General features: G+C 46.0%; 2 protein-coding genes across 5 annotated transcripts; both read left to right on the top strand.

Moving 5' to 3' along the window:
- The first annotated feature begins 2,358 nt into the window (after window positions 1-2,358).
- On the top strand, window positions 2,359-3,328 carry LOC123168132 (dihydroneopterin aldolase 2). Its single transcript, XM_044586002.1, has 2 exons — window positions 2,359-2,815; window positions 2,970-3,328. Exons 1-2 carry the CDS (start codon window positions 2,595-2,597, stop codon window positions 3,160-3,162), a joined length of 414 nt encoding a protein of 137 aa, XP_044441937.1. The 5' UTR covers window positions 2,359-2,594; the 3' UTR covers window positions 3,163-3,328.
- Window positions 3,329-9,164: 5,836 nt separating this feature from the next.
- LOC123165475 (probable protein S-acyltransferase 19) lies at window positions 9,165-13,725 on the top strand. Of its 4 annotated transcripts, none has more exons than XM_044583128.1 (10): window positions 9,165-9,458; window positions 10,282-10,395; window positions 10,492-10,642; window positions 10,730-10,890; window positions 11,392-11,460; window positions 11,533-11,604; window positions 11,722-11,847; window positions 12,011-12,091; window positions 12,181-12,375; window positions 12,515-13,725. In XM_044583128.1, the coding sequence occupies exons 1-10, from the start codon at window positions 9,408-9,410 to the stop codon at window positions 13,370-13,372; spliced, it is 1,878 nt and encodes a 625-aa protein (XP_044439063.1). In that variant the 5' UTR covers window positions 9,165-9,407; the 3' UTR covers window positions 13,373-13,725. The 4 variants fall into 4 exon arrangements, with proteins under 4 accessions (XP_044439063.1, XP_044439061.1, XP_044439062.1 ...); XM_044583127.1 differs by having other exon boundaries at window positions 9,221-9,239; window positions 9,325-9,458; window positions 10,492-10,890; XM_044583126.1 differs by having other exon boundaries at window positions 10,492-10,890.
- The last annotated feature ends 429 nt before the right edge of the window (window positions 13,726-14,154 follow it).

A 14,154-nucleotide genomic window follows, 5' to 3' on the forward strand; every position in this document is an offset into this window, starting at 1 on the left:
TCGGTGGCACCGATTGCATCAACTCGGTTAGACCAAAGTGAAGCAATAAGGCAACAGAGAGGATGTCAAGCAAACTCGGTGGGACCGATTGCACATTTCGGTGAGACCGAAATAATGCAATAAGCAACAGAGAGCTTGCAAGGCCATCTCGGTGAGACCGAGATCCGTATCGGCGTGACAGAGGTGTTAGGGTTTTTGGCAGTGGCTATGTCAAATGAACTCGGTGGCGCCGGATAGAAGGTTTCGGTGGGGCCAAGTTTGACTTTGGGTTTTGGACATATTTGGAAATGAGAAAGTGGTTGAGGGCTTTGGAGCAATATCACTAAGCATTTTGAACAAGTAGACCATTAAGCAACACCTTATCCCCTTTTAATGGTATTGGCTTTCCTATGTATACAATGTGACCTTGGATCACTAAAATATAAATGAAGAGTCTTGAGCCTTTGCCAATATGTGTCCTTAGCATTTTTAGGAGTCCACATCTCTAGTCCATGCCATGCCATTCATTGAACTTGTCTGAAATACACTAGATAAAAACGTTAGTCCAACAAGAGATATGTTGACATTAGTTACCAAAATCACTCAGGGAGCACTTGTGCTTTCAGCTGACCTTCATAGTAGGGAGGGGAATCTACGTATAATATATCTTCATAGTATATTACCATATAGTCTCTACATAAGCACAAGCCAGATGCAAGTCTTTGTAACCTGGTGCATCGATGTAGTTGTTATGACAGATACGATGGTGTACTGACCTCACCAAGCCTGCTGCTCATAGTGCTGAATTTTGCACTCCATGTTATTCCTTTCATAACGGTTATCTCTCTTCAACATGGATGCACATGATCTGTTTGTCATGTAAGGGCTATTCCCTTCTAATTGTATTTAATAACTGATCCAAGGTTCCTTTTTTTGTAGTAGCTTTTAATGTTGTCCCAACTCTCAATGCAACACAGAAGATGATTGAATTATATGATATTGTGCTTCCCCTTGAATAGGTTCATCTTCTGATAATGTAAATTTTGAAGGACAAACACATGACCATTAATTCGTGAAATGTAATTAAATTTGTTCACTAACGGATTGGCAAGATTTAGTTACATGGATATTGAATTTCTAAAATTCATGTTGCATGAAGATAGCAACTAATTCTTCACAATTTTAGAAATGTTTTACAAAATATTTTTGTTTCATCCACCACACAAGTAACTACTCGAGCCACATTTGAATTCACTCTAGCTAATCCACTCAGATTTGAAAGTAACTACACATGATGTGCAATCTGGGTATGCAGAATGTTCAGTATTTATTTTGAGTGCCCATATATTGAATATATGAAATGTCTTCATCTTCCTGCTACTAATCTGATATTACAAAATTCAAGGATCACAACTGTCAAGATATTTTTTCAAGGTTATTTGCATGCAAGATTGGGATCAACAATAGTCATTTATAATAATAGGCTTGCCTTTAGGGTACCATTTAGGTTATAACAAATCATGCCGACAACCTCTATCAATCTATTATCACACTTCCTGGACCCAGCCAACCCTAATTCATGGCAATCAACATTTCCTCCGGAGCAGAGCACAGACGTTGTCCTAAGAAGTAACTCGCAGAGAGTATCCCTCACATCCTGCTCAATGAGATTAGTTTTTTTTTAAGTTTTAAGCATTCTTGACGTGACTCGGTGACATGTGTGTCATGTAGCGGCCGAGCTCATCTCCTTGGAATTGTCATGTCCAAAGATGTTGTGACTAGGTGAATACCGCGGTCAATGTCTGCAAGCATGGGAAGGAGGATAAGCTAAGACACTGTGGTGCGGTATAGAAAGAGGCGTAGACACATGAAGAGGTGGGTATTGAGCAATACGTTTTTGGGTTATGAGGGTGTGATTTTTTTCCCTCCCGTTGTAACGTACGACCGTGAAAATGAGAACGTATCCCCTTATCTCGCCAGCCGCTCTGTGGCCTTCCTCCGCCTGCTACGCCGCACGCCCACGCCTCCCATGACCGCTCCAGATCTGGCAAATTTGACAAATTTGACCTACGGACGAAATCAAATCACAAAATGAACTGTCCGTGAAACTATTTCACGCGGCTGACCTTTTTGTGTGACGCCCGACACGAAGGCGCCACACTACACTGTGCAACGCCTCACAGATAGGCGCTACACGGCCAGCGTCGCACCCGTGTGATCCGAAAATTACTAAGTCAGTGTGCAGCGCCTCAGAGCTAGGCGCCATACTATACCTAGGCGTTGCGCTAGTTTCACGGACAGTTAATTCTGTGATTTAATTTCGTCTATAGATTAAATTTGTCAAATTTGCCTCCAGATCTCAGGCACGCAGCAGATCGCCATCCCAAGTCGCCGACGCCCAAGCGGCTGCTCGTCCGTCCCGGATTTGCCCCTTCCCGCTATCTGAAATTGCAAAATCAGCGAGTTTCTACCGAACGCCTGGACCTCACCTGCAGGCCCCCGGATCCAGCCGCCCAAATCTCACCTAACCCTTCACTCATCCGCCTGCGCCAGCTCTAGAGAAGGAGGCGCCGGTGAGCGAACGATCGATCGAGTCCGTTAGGTGGGGAGCAGCCATGGCGGGGCACGGGGAGGAGGAGCCGCCAACGACGGGCGAGGTCGGCGGCGACAAGCTGATACTGCGGGGGCTGCAGTTCCACGGCTTCCACGGCGTGAAGCAGGAGGAGAAGACGCTCGGCCAGAAGTTCGTCATTGACGTCGACGCCTGGATGGACCTCGCCGCCGCCGGGGACTCCGACGACATTTCGCACACCGTCAGCTACAGCGACATCTACAGGTGCACTCCTCCGCCTCCACCCCGTCCCAGTGTGTGTCATCATGTTTTCGTGTAATTTAGCAAGCAGTGTAATCAGATTCATCTTGTCAGCACAGTGTACAGTAAGCTAATCCCTTCCTTTTGGCTTTCCTGATACCAAAGTGTCATCCTGCAGGATAGCCAAGAGTGTTGTAGAAGGTCCGTCGCGTAACCTTTTGGAGTCGGTGGCTCAATCGATTGTCAACACCACGCTGCTCAAGTTCCCTCAGATCTCTGCTGTTCGAGTGAAGGTCGGGAAACCTCATGTCGCGGTGCAAGGCGTCGTGGACTACTTGGGAGTGGAGATACTGAGGCACAGAAAAGCATGAGCAGAACTTCAGCATATGAGAAAGCCTGACCAAAATGCTCCCTCAGAATCGCAGTTGAGCTGATTTCCGTGTCTTGTCTACAATTATAAACGTGGTGTTGATTGTGGTCTTACTCTCGGCTGTTGCTGAAATTGCCGCAATCATGGAAAAAAAATTGATGGTGCTACTAGGTTTTGCGCAGACTGAAATAAAAGTCATCTTGCGAGTTGCGACGTGCATATAGGCTCTGAATACTTCAGAGAAAAGGCAGTCCATACATCATACATAACGCAAAACATTACCATATCGAGCTGAAACGAAAGGACAGAGACATGGCCGCTAAACAACAAGAACGGGAAAAGGGACCTAAGGCCATGTTTTGTCCTCGAACGCGGATCTGTATCGGCCCGTCAAGCAGGGGTGGAGCCAGAATTTTTTGCCATTGGGTTCACTCATCGACTTGTTATAACAATTTTGTACGAATAATTTAAGTGTAAATTCTAATTTATATCATCTTACAACAAGGGTTTAGCACCAAATCACAATATGCGCAATAGAAATACGAAATCACTTATCACATATTGTATTACATTAAAAATTGAAAGAGTGCGAGACATACCAGTTGGATGACATTGAATGAAATGGAGATCGTGTAGAAAAAAACTTCAATATCACCATGGTTCTTTAATACTGCCACAATTACCAACTTGAGTTGTTGACAAAAATAATGTGCATAATAACGTGACTTATCTTGCAAAATATTTGCTTTCAGTTGAACTCACCACGCATGTTGCCTGCCTCATCATAATGTTAACCTCTAACCTGTTTTATGCTTAATCAAATATTAGTGCATATTTTTTGAAGATTAGCCTTGAGACAAATTCCAGATGTTTCCCTAACATGTTTGACTTCAACTAATCATTCAATGACAAATCCATGTTTGCTAAGGTATCTCACAAGAATTGTCATTTGCTCTTCGTCAGACACGTCGGTAGCCTCATCGATCAACAAACTAAACACATTACCTCTTATTTGTTCAGTAATATGGTTCAAAATTATCTACATAGAAGATAAATAACTCATAGGGAACATCTTTAACTCGTAAGAAAACATAAATAGTAGGCAATAGAATGTCATGACGATTGTTGAAGTCATCTTTGTAAAATAATTCGCAATTTCCTTCATTAGACTAGCCAGGATTAAATCTGCGTTCATATCTCCAATATCCCTATGGGGATGAACATAATTAAGTGGTGGCATGTAAAGTCCCTTCATTAAAATATATGCACCTAACCTTATCTTGTTTCCTCTCGTATTTCTTGTGTACTCCAAAATTATCTTCCGATCAGCCAGATCGTAATGCTACTCATGGAAAGTAATGCTACTCATGGAAAGTAATTTCTCTTTGAATGGAAAGTCTACAAAAGACTTCTTACGGAGACATTTGATGAACTTTGACTACGTCTGATGGATGACCTTGCAGCACTAGCATCATCATCTGAATCTGATGAGCTATATTCTTTTGGGAAATAAAATTTGATTGCCTAGATCTATGAAAGTACGTGGAATCACCGAATAAGTAATTAGAAAACTATGGCTACCGGCTACGGTATACACAACAGAGAGGAGATGCAGGAGATGTGACGAACAGACACCTCGAATTTGGTCTAGGGGGGCTTGACGCCACGGACCTGCCCTTGTCGTCTCATCTCTATCGCTGGGGTGTCGATGCGAATGAGAGAATAAATCGCAAAGGAGCGAACAGAAAAGCAAAGGCCAGTGCTACAAATCATCCGGATGATAATACAGAAACGTAAACCGCCTCGCCAGCCATTAGATTGCCCGACGCGTAGCTGTTGGATCGGGTCAACGCAGAAAACGCACGCAACCGCTCGCCCTCAAATCCAGCCACGCCTCCTCTGCAGCGATGATGCTCGCCATCAATCCCACCTCACCATGGTGACTGCGCCAGCGACATCACACCACCGGAGCCATCGGCAGAGCTCCAACGCAGCAGCACCGGAGCCACCGGCGGAGCACCAACGCAGCAACACCGGAGCCGATGGAAAACAAAGCTTCAATGGAACACCTACGACCCCCGGGGAAGCTCCACTGCAGCTCCATGGCAGCACGGTGGCGCGAAAAAAAGCTCCACGCTGCACCGTCGGCATCCCGGCGAAGCTCCATTGCAACCGTGACGGAGCTCCATTGCAGACGACGCTCTCCATTGCAGCCACCGGCGCGCGGTGTTCCGGCGAAGCTCCGTTGCAGCCCCAGCCGCGGCGGGGCTCCATTGCAGCACTGCCCGCTGCATCGCAGCTCCTGGCTTACCGGTGAAGCTCCATTGTGGCGCTGGTGAAGTTTCATCGCAGCTTCGGGTGCCGCCGGTGAAGCTCCATTGCACCTACCGGTCAAGCTTCCTTGCGGCGCCGAGCTCCGGGCCTCTGCGCAAACGCTGCATCGCAGCATCGCCACCGGCGAGCGGTCCACTGCAGCACCGCCGCACGCATGCTGCCGCGATGTCTGATGCCGCGAGAGGCCGAGAGCGACGGGGTGCTGCGATAAAGCTCGCGGCGGGCGACTTCTGATGCTGCGACGGAGCTACTGTGGCGGAGATGCGGCATGCGGTGCTCGCCGTCGTTCTCCGAGTAGATTGTAGACTGTAGCAGCGGTGGGATGGGGTCTGGGCGTGACGAACAGAGATGGAAAGGGGAAAAGAGAGGAAAGAGATGAGTGGAGGAGGAGATTGCGTGCGGGAAGAAGATAAGGCTAGACCAAGTGGTGACGGGTCCACAGGGACACGTGTCCACCACAGGACGCGGCTTGCGTTTCCTTAATTTCATCCGGTTGATAATAAACGTTTTCCAAAAGCAAAAGGTTGTGCGGCTGGCGGTTGCCGGCTGCCCTATACGCATGTGACGAACAGGCTGTAAGTCTGGCACCGAGGGAATTCACTTTGTGGGCTTTTGGGCTTCTCACCAAGCGTTGCTTCAAGTTGATGGGTTCAGCCCCTATTTTTTATTGGGTTCATGCAGACACTATACGTGTACGTATACACTTGGCCAGGATAAGTCGCTGGGTTCAGCTGAACCCAACGCTCATACGCTGGCTCCGCCCCTGCCGTCAAGCGATCCGAACGGCCATGTTCTGTCATCGAACATGGGCTTGTATCAGTCCCCCAAACCTGGACGCACTTTTTCACGTAAATTATAAGCAAAAGTGAAGGGGGGCTATGCGGGAGTCCGCACAGTAGCCACGTAGGACTTTGAAATCCCCGGACCATTAAATCCCCCACACCGGTCTCATTTTCTTCCATCCGTCCCTTCTCCTTCTTGCTTTGCATCCGCACCCTCCTCCTCTATCTCCGGCCGCCACAAAGGCATTGTCGGACCTCCGTAACCAGCACCGATGCGCCCGCTCACCTTTCATGACGGCGTCGACTACCTAGGACCCGCCCATAGCCAGGTACACTCTGCCCTTGTCGACGACGTCCACGGCAGACACCATGCCCAACAGGTGTTCGATCAAAATGTCATTGGGCTTATTTTTGAACGCCATGTCGTTTTTTTAGAGTACGAAGGATGTCGAGGTACTCGATCATGGAGGATGAGTTGTTGTGTGATGCGGTGGTTGGCCGCATCCACGGATTTCGTTATCAAGAGCAGAAGGGGGCTCTTCTGGCAGTGCGTGTATGATTCGTTTCACACACGAAAGCATATTACGCAGTGTGAGGTCATTATCGTATTGATGTTACGCCATCCAGACCACCGTCACCAAGTTTTGCGACACGGTTGCTCGGCTGGAGGCAAGGTGGCCATTGCGCGGTAGCATAGGAGATTGCATGTTTTGCTTCTTTTTGCTTAACTTATTGATTGAATCATTCATTCACTCAATGTTGATCTACACGTTGTGTAGACCGTACGCATTGCCATGATGTGCCACATGATTGAGGGACGGCTATTTACGTACATACACGGTTGGATTAAGCTAAAGGTGCAATATGCATGAGACGACATGATCCATTCATGAAAAACTTGTTGAACATCCGGTTAATCTTGTTGAATTTGAAATATTTGTTGTACTAGACTTATTTCTATGCTATATATGGATAATTTTTGCTATATTTTATCCGAACTTTGATGAGTTCTGTCAGGTTTGCATGAATTATGCCCGGTCTACTAAAATGCGGATTGAAATGTAAGCGGGTAGTGTTGGATGGCCGGCTCTCGCACCCGTGTCCGCGGGCTGCCCCCTGTCCGCTGACGGACACGGGAGCAAATTTGCGGGTAAGCGTTGGAGATTCCCTAGTACTAATCGATCCTCAGGTTTATGGCTACCTTCTTTTTTGAGTAACAGATTTATGGCTACCTCAGATCAAACAAATCCTTTCCCAGAAACCAAGCAAAATGGGCCAAAAAAGGCCCAACTCTATAAACAAAGAAAACAAGCATTAAAAATCTAAAAGAAATTTGCATTCAATTAAATTTAAAAACAAAACAAGAAATGCCCTTTCTTTTATAATAAAAATGCTAGAATTCCTGCTACATGAGAATATAAACAACCAGTTAGCGGGTGTGTCCTTGAATAAAAAGTTTAATGAAATTTAAAAATATTGAAAGGCGGAGGCGGATACACGGCGGCTGCAGGCAAGCGTGGCACCGTGGCCCAGGACATATGTCGCAGTGGCTGGCCCAACTTCCTCAACGGCTGCCCAGATGCGATGATAACGACGACGAGGCGGTGAGAGACGGTCGGAGTGGCCTTGGAGGCCATGCTTACAAGGTCACCGTCCACAATTTAGTTTAATTCCGAGTAGTTTAGGTGTGATATTTATCAAGCAGTTAAAGTTGGTCAAATTTGCATGTAATATACCGAACTAGTCTAAATTTTGTCAATTTGCGTGTTTGGAATGTTTGAACTGAAGAATTTTTAGGGACATCGTTCGATGACCAGAGCCTCTCCAGAATATCTGTTCATTTAGTGATCCGCGTTGCATATGCCTTAGGATCGTAACACCTACTAGAAAAGAGTGAGTCCAGTTCTTTCAGATCAGTGTTGTTATCACCTGGCCGAGAGAATATTTGGGTTGAAAGCACGGGAGGCTTGGTTAAAAGCCAAAACCAAAAGAATAAAGTTGAAAAGAAGAAAAGGACGAGAAAGAAGAGGACGAAGATGAAGATGGACCAAGAGAGCACCCGCCGGGAGAGAGTGGTTCGTACACTTGTAAATGTGATGAAAGGCATCATTACTGATCAATAACGCCTGGCAATCATTTCCTCCGCACTTAGTTGCTCCTTCTGCCAAAAAACAAACAAACGAGGCGATCATTTTACACCCCATGCATCGAAGGATCGGATTGTTTGATTAATTCCGTGCATGCTTTGGGGTCAAGCAACGTTACCAAATTCGCGCGGCCCGTTTATTCACGCCATATCATATACACTATGTGCCCAGTACTGCACCACGTGGCAGTATACAGGATCAAATGCGGCAAATAAATCCAACCTATATTTGCTCAGTCTGTCCGTTTCCGGAGGAAAACACCTGCGAAATATCAACGCGGCACCTACTCCTGTCTACACGAAGTATCTGCGCATTCAGTAGGAGTAACAGCTAGCGTAGTATACTCGTGAAATAGTACTAATGCAAAGCAGAGTGAGACGAGGAGGGAAAAAGAAAAAGAAAAAGAAAGGTGCAAAGCTCTCTGCCGCACAACTTGGGTTCCGAGATGAGATGGGACTGAAACTCTCCTTCTCCTTTGACGACGGTGGGAAGATATGTGATGCTTCGGGAGCTTCTCAGCCGTTGGATCTAAAATTCAAAGGTCAAGAAAAGAGCTTGCGCATTTATTTAAAAAAACACCCCTAAAAGTTCGTTATTACAACCAGATTCAGCGTATTCCTATATGACCGTCAGATTATAGATCCAACGGCAACCTAGGTGCTCCCGTAGCACCCGATATTTTCCCCTCCTTTGACTTGTCTTCCCCATCTCTCTGCGGGCCAGCTAACCAACACCGAGAAAGCAGCGGAAATCAAGCCCGGTAAAAGATAATCACCAGGAAACGAGGAAGGAAAGAAGGAGAGCAGAGAGAGTGTGTGAGTGAGGTTCCTTCTTCTCCGAATCTTTTTCTTTACTAAAAAGCCAGGAGTAGTATACTAAACAAGAAAGAGAAATCTCCAGCCTTGTTTTCTTCCTCTCCGTCTGCGTCCTCGGGAAGAAACTAGGGTAGGGTAGGAGGAAAAGCGGAGAGAGGGGACGGGGCCATGCCCATGGTGAGGAAGCATGGATGGCAACTCCCAGCACACACATTCCAGGTCAGAATTCCATCTTCTTTCTTGCTCTGCTCAAAGACGCGCCCGCCCGTCTACACTTCCCTTCCCTAGTTCCTTTGAAATGCAAGCGCCGCCAGAAAGTTGCGGCCTTCGCTTCGGATCAGTTGCCAGAATTCTGTCAGCACTTCGTCCCTTCTTTTGTCTCCATAGTAGTAGTACTATTAATTCAATTGGGCCTCGATCTCTAGGGCGTAATGCTCGCGTGCTCCTGTTTTTTTTTAGCAAAAAGCCAGGGGTTGTATCAACTGTTTCAGCTCTGGGCCAATTTTGTGTACTTCAAAAACATGGCAAGATTTGGGCCAACTATCTAGGGCAGGCTGCTTTATAGTCCCTGATTCCTCTATCTATTTATATCTGGATGATCCCCCCTTTCCAATTATGGATTGATTTCTAACGTAGAATTCAATTCAACTTGTTTGGTTCATTCACATTGGTTAGTTCGGGGAATATACTGTTTCTTAATGAATTACTTCCAATTTTTCCGACATGCCATTCCCATGAAATCAAAACTGTGTGCTAAGTGTGATAAAAGAGGAGACACAACTTGCAGAGGCCAACTGTACCTGACTACCTGTAATGCCCTACAAAGACAAGGCCTTATTATGATGTCAGAAAGTAATACATTTATGCCATGCTGCATTTTTCAACTTCTGCTATCGATAGTCAGTCATATGCCTCTACTTGTTTTCTTACTCCAGCTTTTTTCGTCCTGAACTGATAGAAAATTCAAACGTGTCTCAATGCTGCCAACTTTCATACTTATGAACAGGGGAATGACTGAGTTCTTAATCTCTCGTTTTAACAGATCGTCGCAATTACTGTTTTCTTCCTTCTGGTGGTTGCATTTTATGCCTTCTTTGCACCGTTTTTGGGAAAGCAAATCCTTGAGTATGTCGCAGTCGGTATCTACACTCCTGTGGTAAGCCTACCAATGCACCTATATTGTATTTCTTTCAAGGATTCTTACTTGTGCTCTGCATTTATCGTTTTCTCCTTCTCGCGGCAACTCCATCAGGCATTCGCTGTCTTCATCCTTTATATCCGGTGCACTAGTATAAACCCTGCAGATCCTGGGATCATGTCAAAGTTTGACGATGGCCATGTCAATGCACCAGAAAGTAATACTGGCTTGCAGGGCACCAATATGCCTGCAAAAACTGGCATTGGTACTGGAACCAACTCCCCAACATCTACTTGTAGAAGCTCTCTAGATGGGCGTACTAACCATGGAGGTTTGGCTGCTGGAGATACAGATATAAATATAAGAATGCAACCACTAAAAAGAAGATCAGGGTGCTACTTCGGAGGCTTTATTTGTGCTTTCTTTGTTAAGGAGGATTGCAGGAAGTCTGATGATTCAGAGAATCAAGTTGATGCAGAAGATGCACTGTTTTGCACATTATGTAATGCTGAGGTACACTCCCCAACATATATGTGGATATTTAAGTTTGAACTGTTTGATTGCTCTTGTCTTGGATTAAGGGTATGTTTGATTTGTGTCCAAAACCAACCCTGCCAATTTTTGTCATGGAATATATATATTTTTTGTCCTTGTTTGGATGGTTGCCAAGTTTTTGGCATGCCCATGCCAACCTGCCCTCTCTAGCTCATTTTTCTTGCCAACATTGGCCAAATCATGGGCAAGCAAAACCTTGGCCAAAGTTCTGCCTAGTCAAAAATTTGGTAGGGTGTACTTTGGCTCAAAACCAAACATACCCTTAGTCAACAGGTCCTATCTGTTTTAGCTGCTGCACTGACTTTGCTAGAAGTGAAAAACTGAAAACTTGTGATGCCGGATCTTGCTAACTTGCACACAAAAACAGACCAGATGGGCTTGGTTTATTTCTAAGAAATAGCGAGAAACTTGGCTGCAGTATACAGTAGATGTTGCTAATCTTCAAAGAGATCGTTTCAGGTTCGCAAATTCAGTAAACATTGCAGAAGTTGTGACAAGTGTGTGGATGGATTTGATCATCACTGCCGGGTATTTGCTACAAAAAACCATATTTCCTTCAGTTTTAATTTGCATACCTGATTTCTTTTGCATCTACTGCAGTGGCTAAATAACTGTGTTGGACGCAAGAACTATTTCACATTTTTTGCTCTGATGACTACTAGTCTCCTCTGGGTCCGTAAAGTGCCTTACCCATTACCTATTTTTCACAGTAAATACGGTTTTAACATCACATAATAATTTATTCATCTGCTTGCTAGCTAAATCTATTTATGATCTCCTGTATGACAGCTTGCTATTGAAGTTGGAGTAGGCATTGCTGTTCTTGTTATGTGCTTCGCCAACACGAATGCAGAAAAAATTATTCAAGACAAGCTTGGGAATGGATTAACTCGTCTTCCGTTTGCAACTATCGTAGTAAGTTGTCATTCTTTATTGCTGTAGGTATTAAATATGGGAGGCCATGATTAGACGCCTAGAACTGTATAGCTCTGAAAGAATTGGTCCAGTGTGTTCCTCTTTTCATCTTTTTTTTGGGGGGCTAGAACTGTATACTGAAATGTGTATTTCTGGTGTGCAGGGAATATTTACTCTTCTTTCTCTAGTTGCCTGCGTACCTTTGGGAGAACTCTTCTTCTTCCACATGCTATTGATCAGAAAGGTTGTCTCACAATTCCCACCGAGTGTAGCATGTATTTAAAGGTCTAGTTGTTTGATTGAATTGTTACATTCATGGTCTGCCTGCATCAGGGGATCACCACTTATGAATACGTTGTTGCAATGAGAGCTATGAGTGAAGTGCCTCAAGATGAGGAGGAAGATGAGAGAGCAAACATTATTTACTCCCCAACAAATTCAGCAACTAGTGGGTTCAGCGGCGGAAGTTCACTTGGTCTTCACTACAAGGGTGCATGGTGCACACCTCCAAGGATTTTTGTCGATCAGGTAATATTGGTGAATTTTGAGCTTGCTAAATAGTCCGATATTATTATATCTTGGAGGGTTCAGTAAGAAACTGCGCAAAAATAATAATTTGGAGGCATTATTACTGAGTTTTGCCATATTGTTGCCAACTATGACACAGGATGAAGTTATCCCACATTTGGAGCGTGGCATGGCACCATCTACCGTCGACCCTGATGCCACTGGACATGCTGAAAGGCCAAACAAAGCCAAGAGGCAAGTCAAAATCAGTGCCTGGAAACTTGCAAAGCTGGACGGCAATGAGGCGATGAAAGCTGCTGCAAGAGCTCGGGCATCATCCTCCGTCCTCCGGCCCGTAGGTGCGCGCGGCCCTGGCTCCACTGGCAACTCGCATCCTCAGAGTATCGCGAGCCAGGATGACTACGAGACCGGCACGCAGAGTGCTAGCAGTTTGAGCAGCCCGGTCCACATCCACAAGCTTGCACCTCGCACCCAGATGAATGTGCCGCCGCCTCGACCGCCGGAGGGGCCTGGTTTTCCAACCACGCAGGCAACAACCAACCCAATAATGTTCCGGTCGGCAACATCCTACGCTCGCGAGAACCATAGAGCGTCGGTTGTTTGGGATCAAGATGCTGGTCGGTATGTGTCTGTGGCATCCGCACCTGCAAGACCAGTGGGAGCTGCTGCTGGTTCTTCTACTAGAGCGCCACGTTTCTTGGAAAACCCAAGTGGTGGCAGAAATCTTGCGCCAATGAGTGCCGCTTCCTCGGCATTACCATCTGGACAGCCATCTGAGAGACTGGCCTACTCTGGACAGTCGATATTCTTGGGCGGGCCGGTTCTGGGTGCTGCTGCTGAATCTCGAACGAATGAGGCCAACACAAGAGCACGGCCGGATGACAGTGGGGAGCTCAACGCCGATCAGCACCATGCAAGGGGGAGTGGGGAGAGGGGGCCAACGGCCGAGTCTTTCCCGGCGGGAACATTTCAAAAGAAACCACCATTCAACAGGTGAAGCGCAAAGAAACGATTACGGATGACAGCGAACCGTCCTGCCAGATCATAGCTGCGCCATGAGGACATGCCAAGATATGTGAGCAATCACAGGTCCAGTGACTGCAGCTGCAAGCCTAGAAGAATCTGCTGTCCATCTTTGGAGTATGAAAGGGGGATCATTTACTGTCAAGTCATGCATCTGAATTGAACATAACATTTCTTTCTCAGAAGACCCAGTGACATATGAAACCGAAATCGGGAAACAAAAGCAGAACAGCCAGTTGGCTTCGGTGTAACAATTTTTGTTCCCTCGTTGTGGTGCTTGGGAGTAGCTTCGTTTAACAGGAAATTAAAACATATCATGATATTTAAGAGCTTCTCCAAGGGAGGCCCCCAAAATTGGACCCATATGTCCAAGCGGACAGCCTGTCTTCCAACAGGCCTCCCCAAGCTGCCCCATTTGTCTGGGCAGTCCGTACCGCCCCAAACCCAGCCCATATGTCGGGTGAAAATGGGGCCGTCCAGACATGCCCGGAATGTTATGACCCACCACCGGCCCTAGAAAATCATTTCCCCGGCGCAGACAAATCCTAACCCAAGCCACTCTTACTCTCACTCTCACCTCTCATTTCCCCTCCGTTCTGGTCGCATCCTCTCTGTCCATCCCCATCTGTATCTTATAGTGCAAGATGATGAGCTTTTCTTGGACTAATTTTTTTAAATAATACATGTTCTATATTAAATTTCAGAAATATTACGCCATAATTATATATTTTTTTAAATATTACCCAGTCGGCCTAC

Source organism: Triticum aestivum, chromosome 7D (genome assembly GCF_018294505.1).
Source record: "Triticum aestivum cultivar Chinese Spring chromosome 7D, IWGSC CS RefSeq v2.1, whole genome shotgun sequence".
Lineage (NCBI taxonomy): Eukaryota > Viridiplantae > Streptophyta > Magnoliopsida > Poales > Poaceae > Triticum > Triticum aestivum.

What these genes read in the sequence shown, in the direction of transcription:
- LOC123168132 (XM_044586002.1), top strand. Translation starts at nt 2,595, where the DNA reads ATGGCGGGGCACGGGGAGGAGGAGCCGCCAACGACGGGCGAGGTCGGC. An exon ending in AGCTACAGCGACATCTACAG is followed by an intron (nt 2,816 to 2,969) that starts GTGCACTCCTCC and finishes GTCATCCTGCAG; the next exon opens with GATAGCCAAGAGTGTTGTAG.
- LOC123165475 (XM_044583126.1), top strand. Translation starts at nt 9,408, where the DNA reads ATGCCCATGGTGAGGAAGCATGGATGGCAACTCCCAGCACACACATTC. An exon ending in TCCCAGCACACACATTCCAG is followed by an intron (nt 9,459 to 10,281) that starts GTCAGAATTCCA and finishes TCGTTTTAACAG; the next exon opens with ATCGTCGCAATTACTGTTTT. An exon ending in GATTTGATCATCACTGCCGG is followed by an intron (nt 11,461 to 11,532) that starts GTATTTGCTACA and finishes CATCTACTGCAG; the next exon opens with TGGCTAAATAACTGTGTTGG.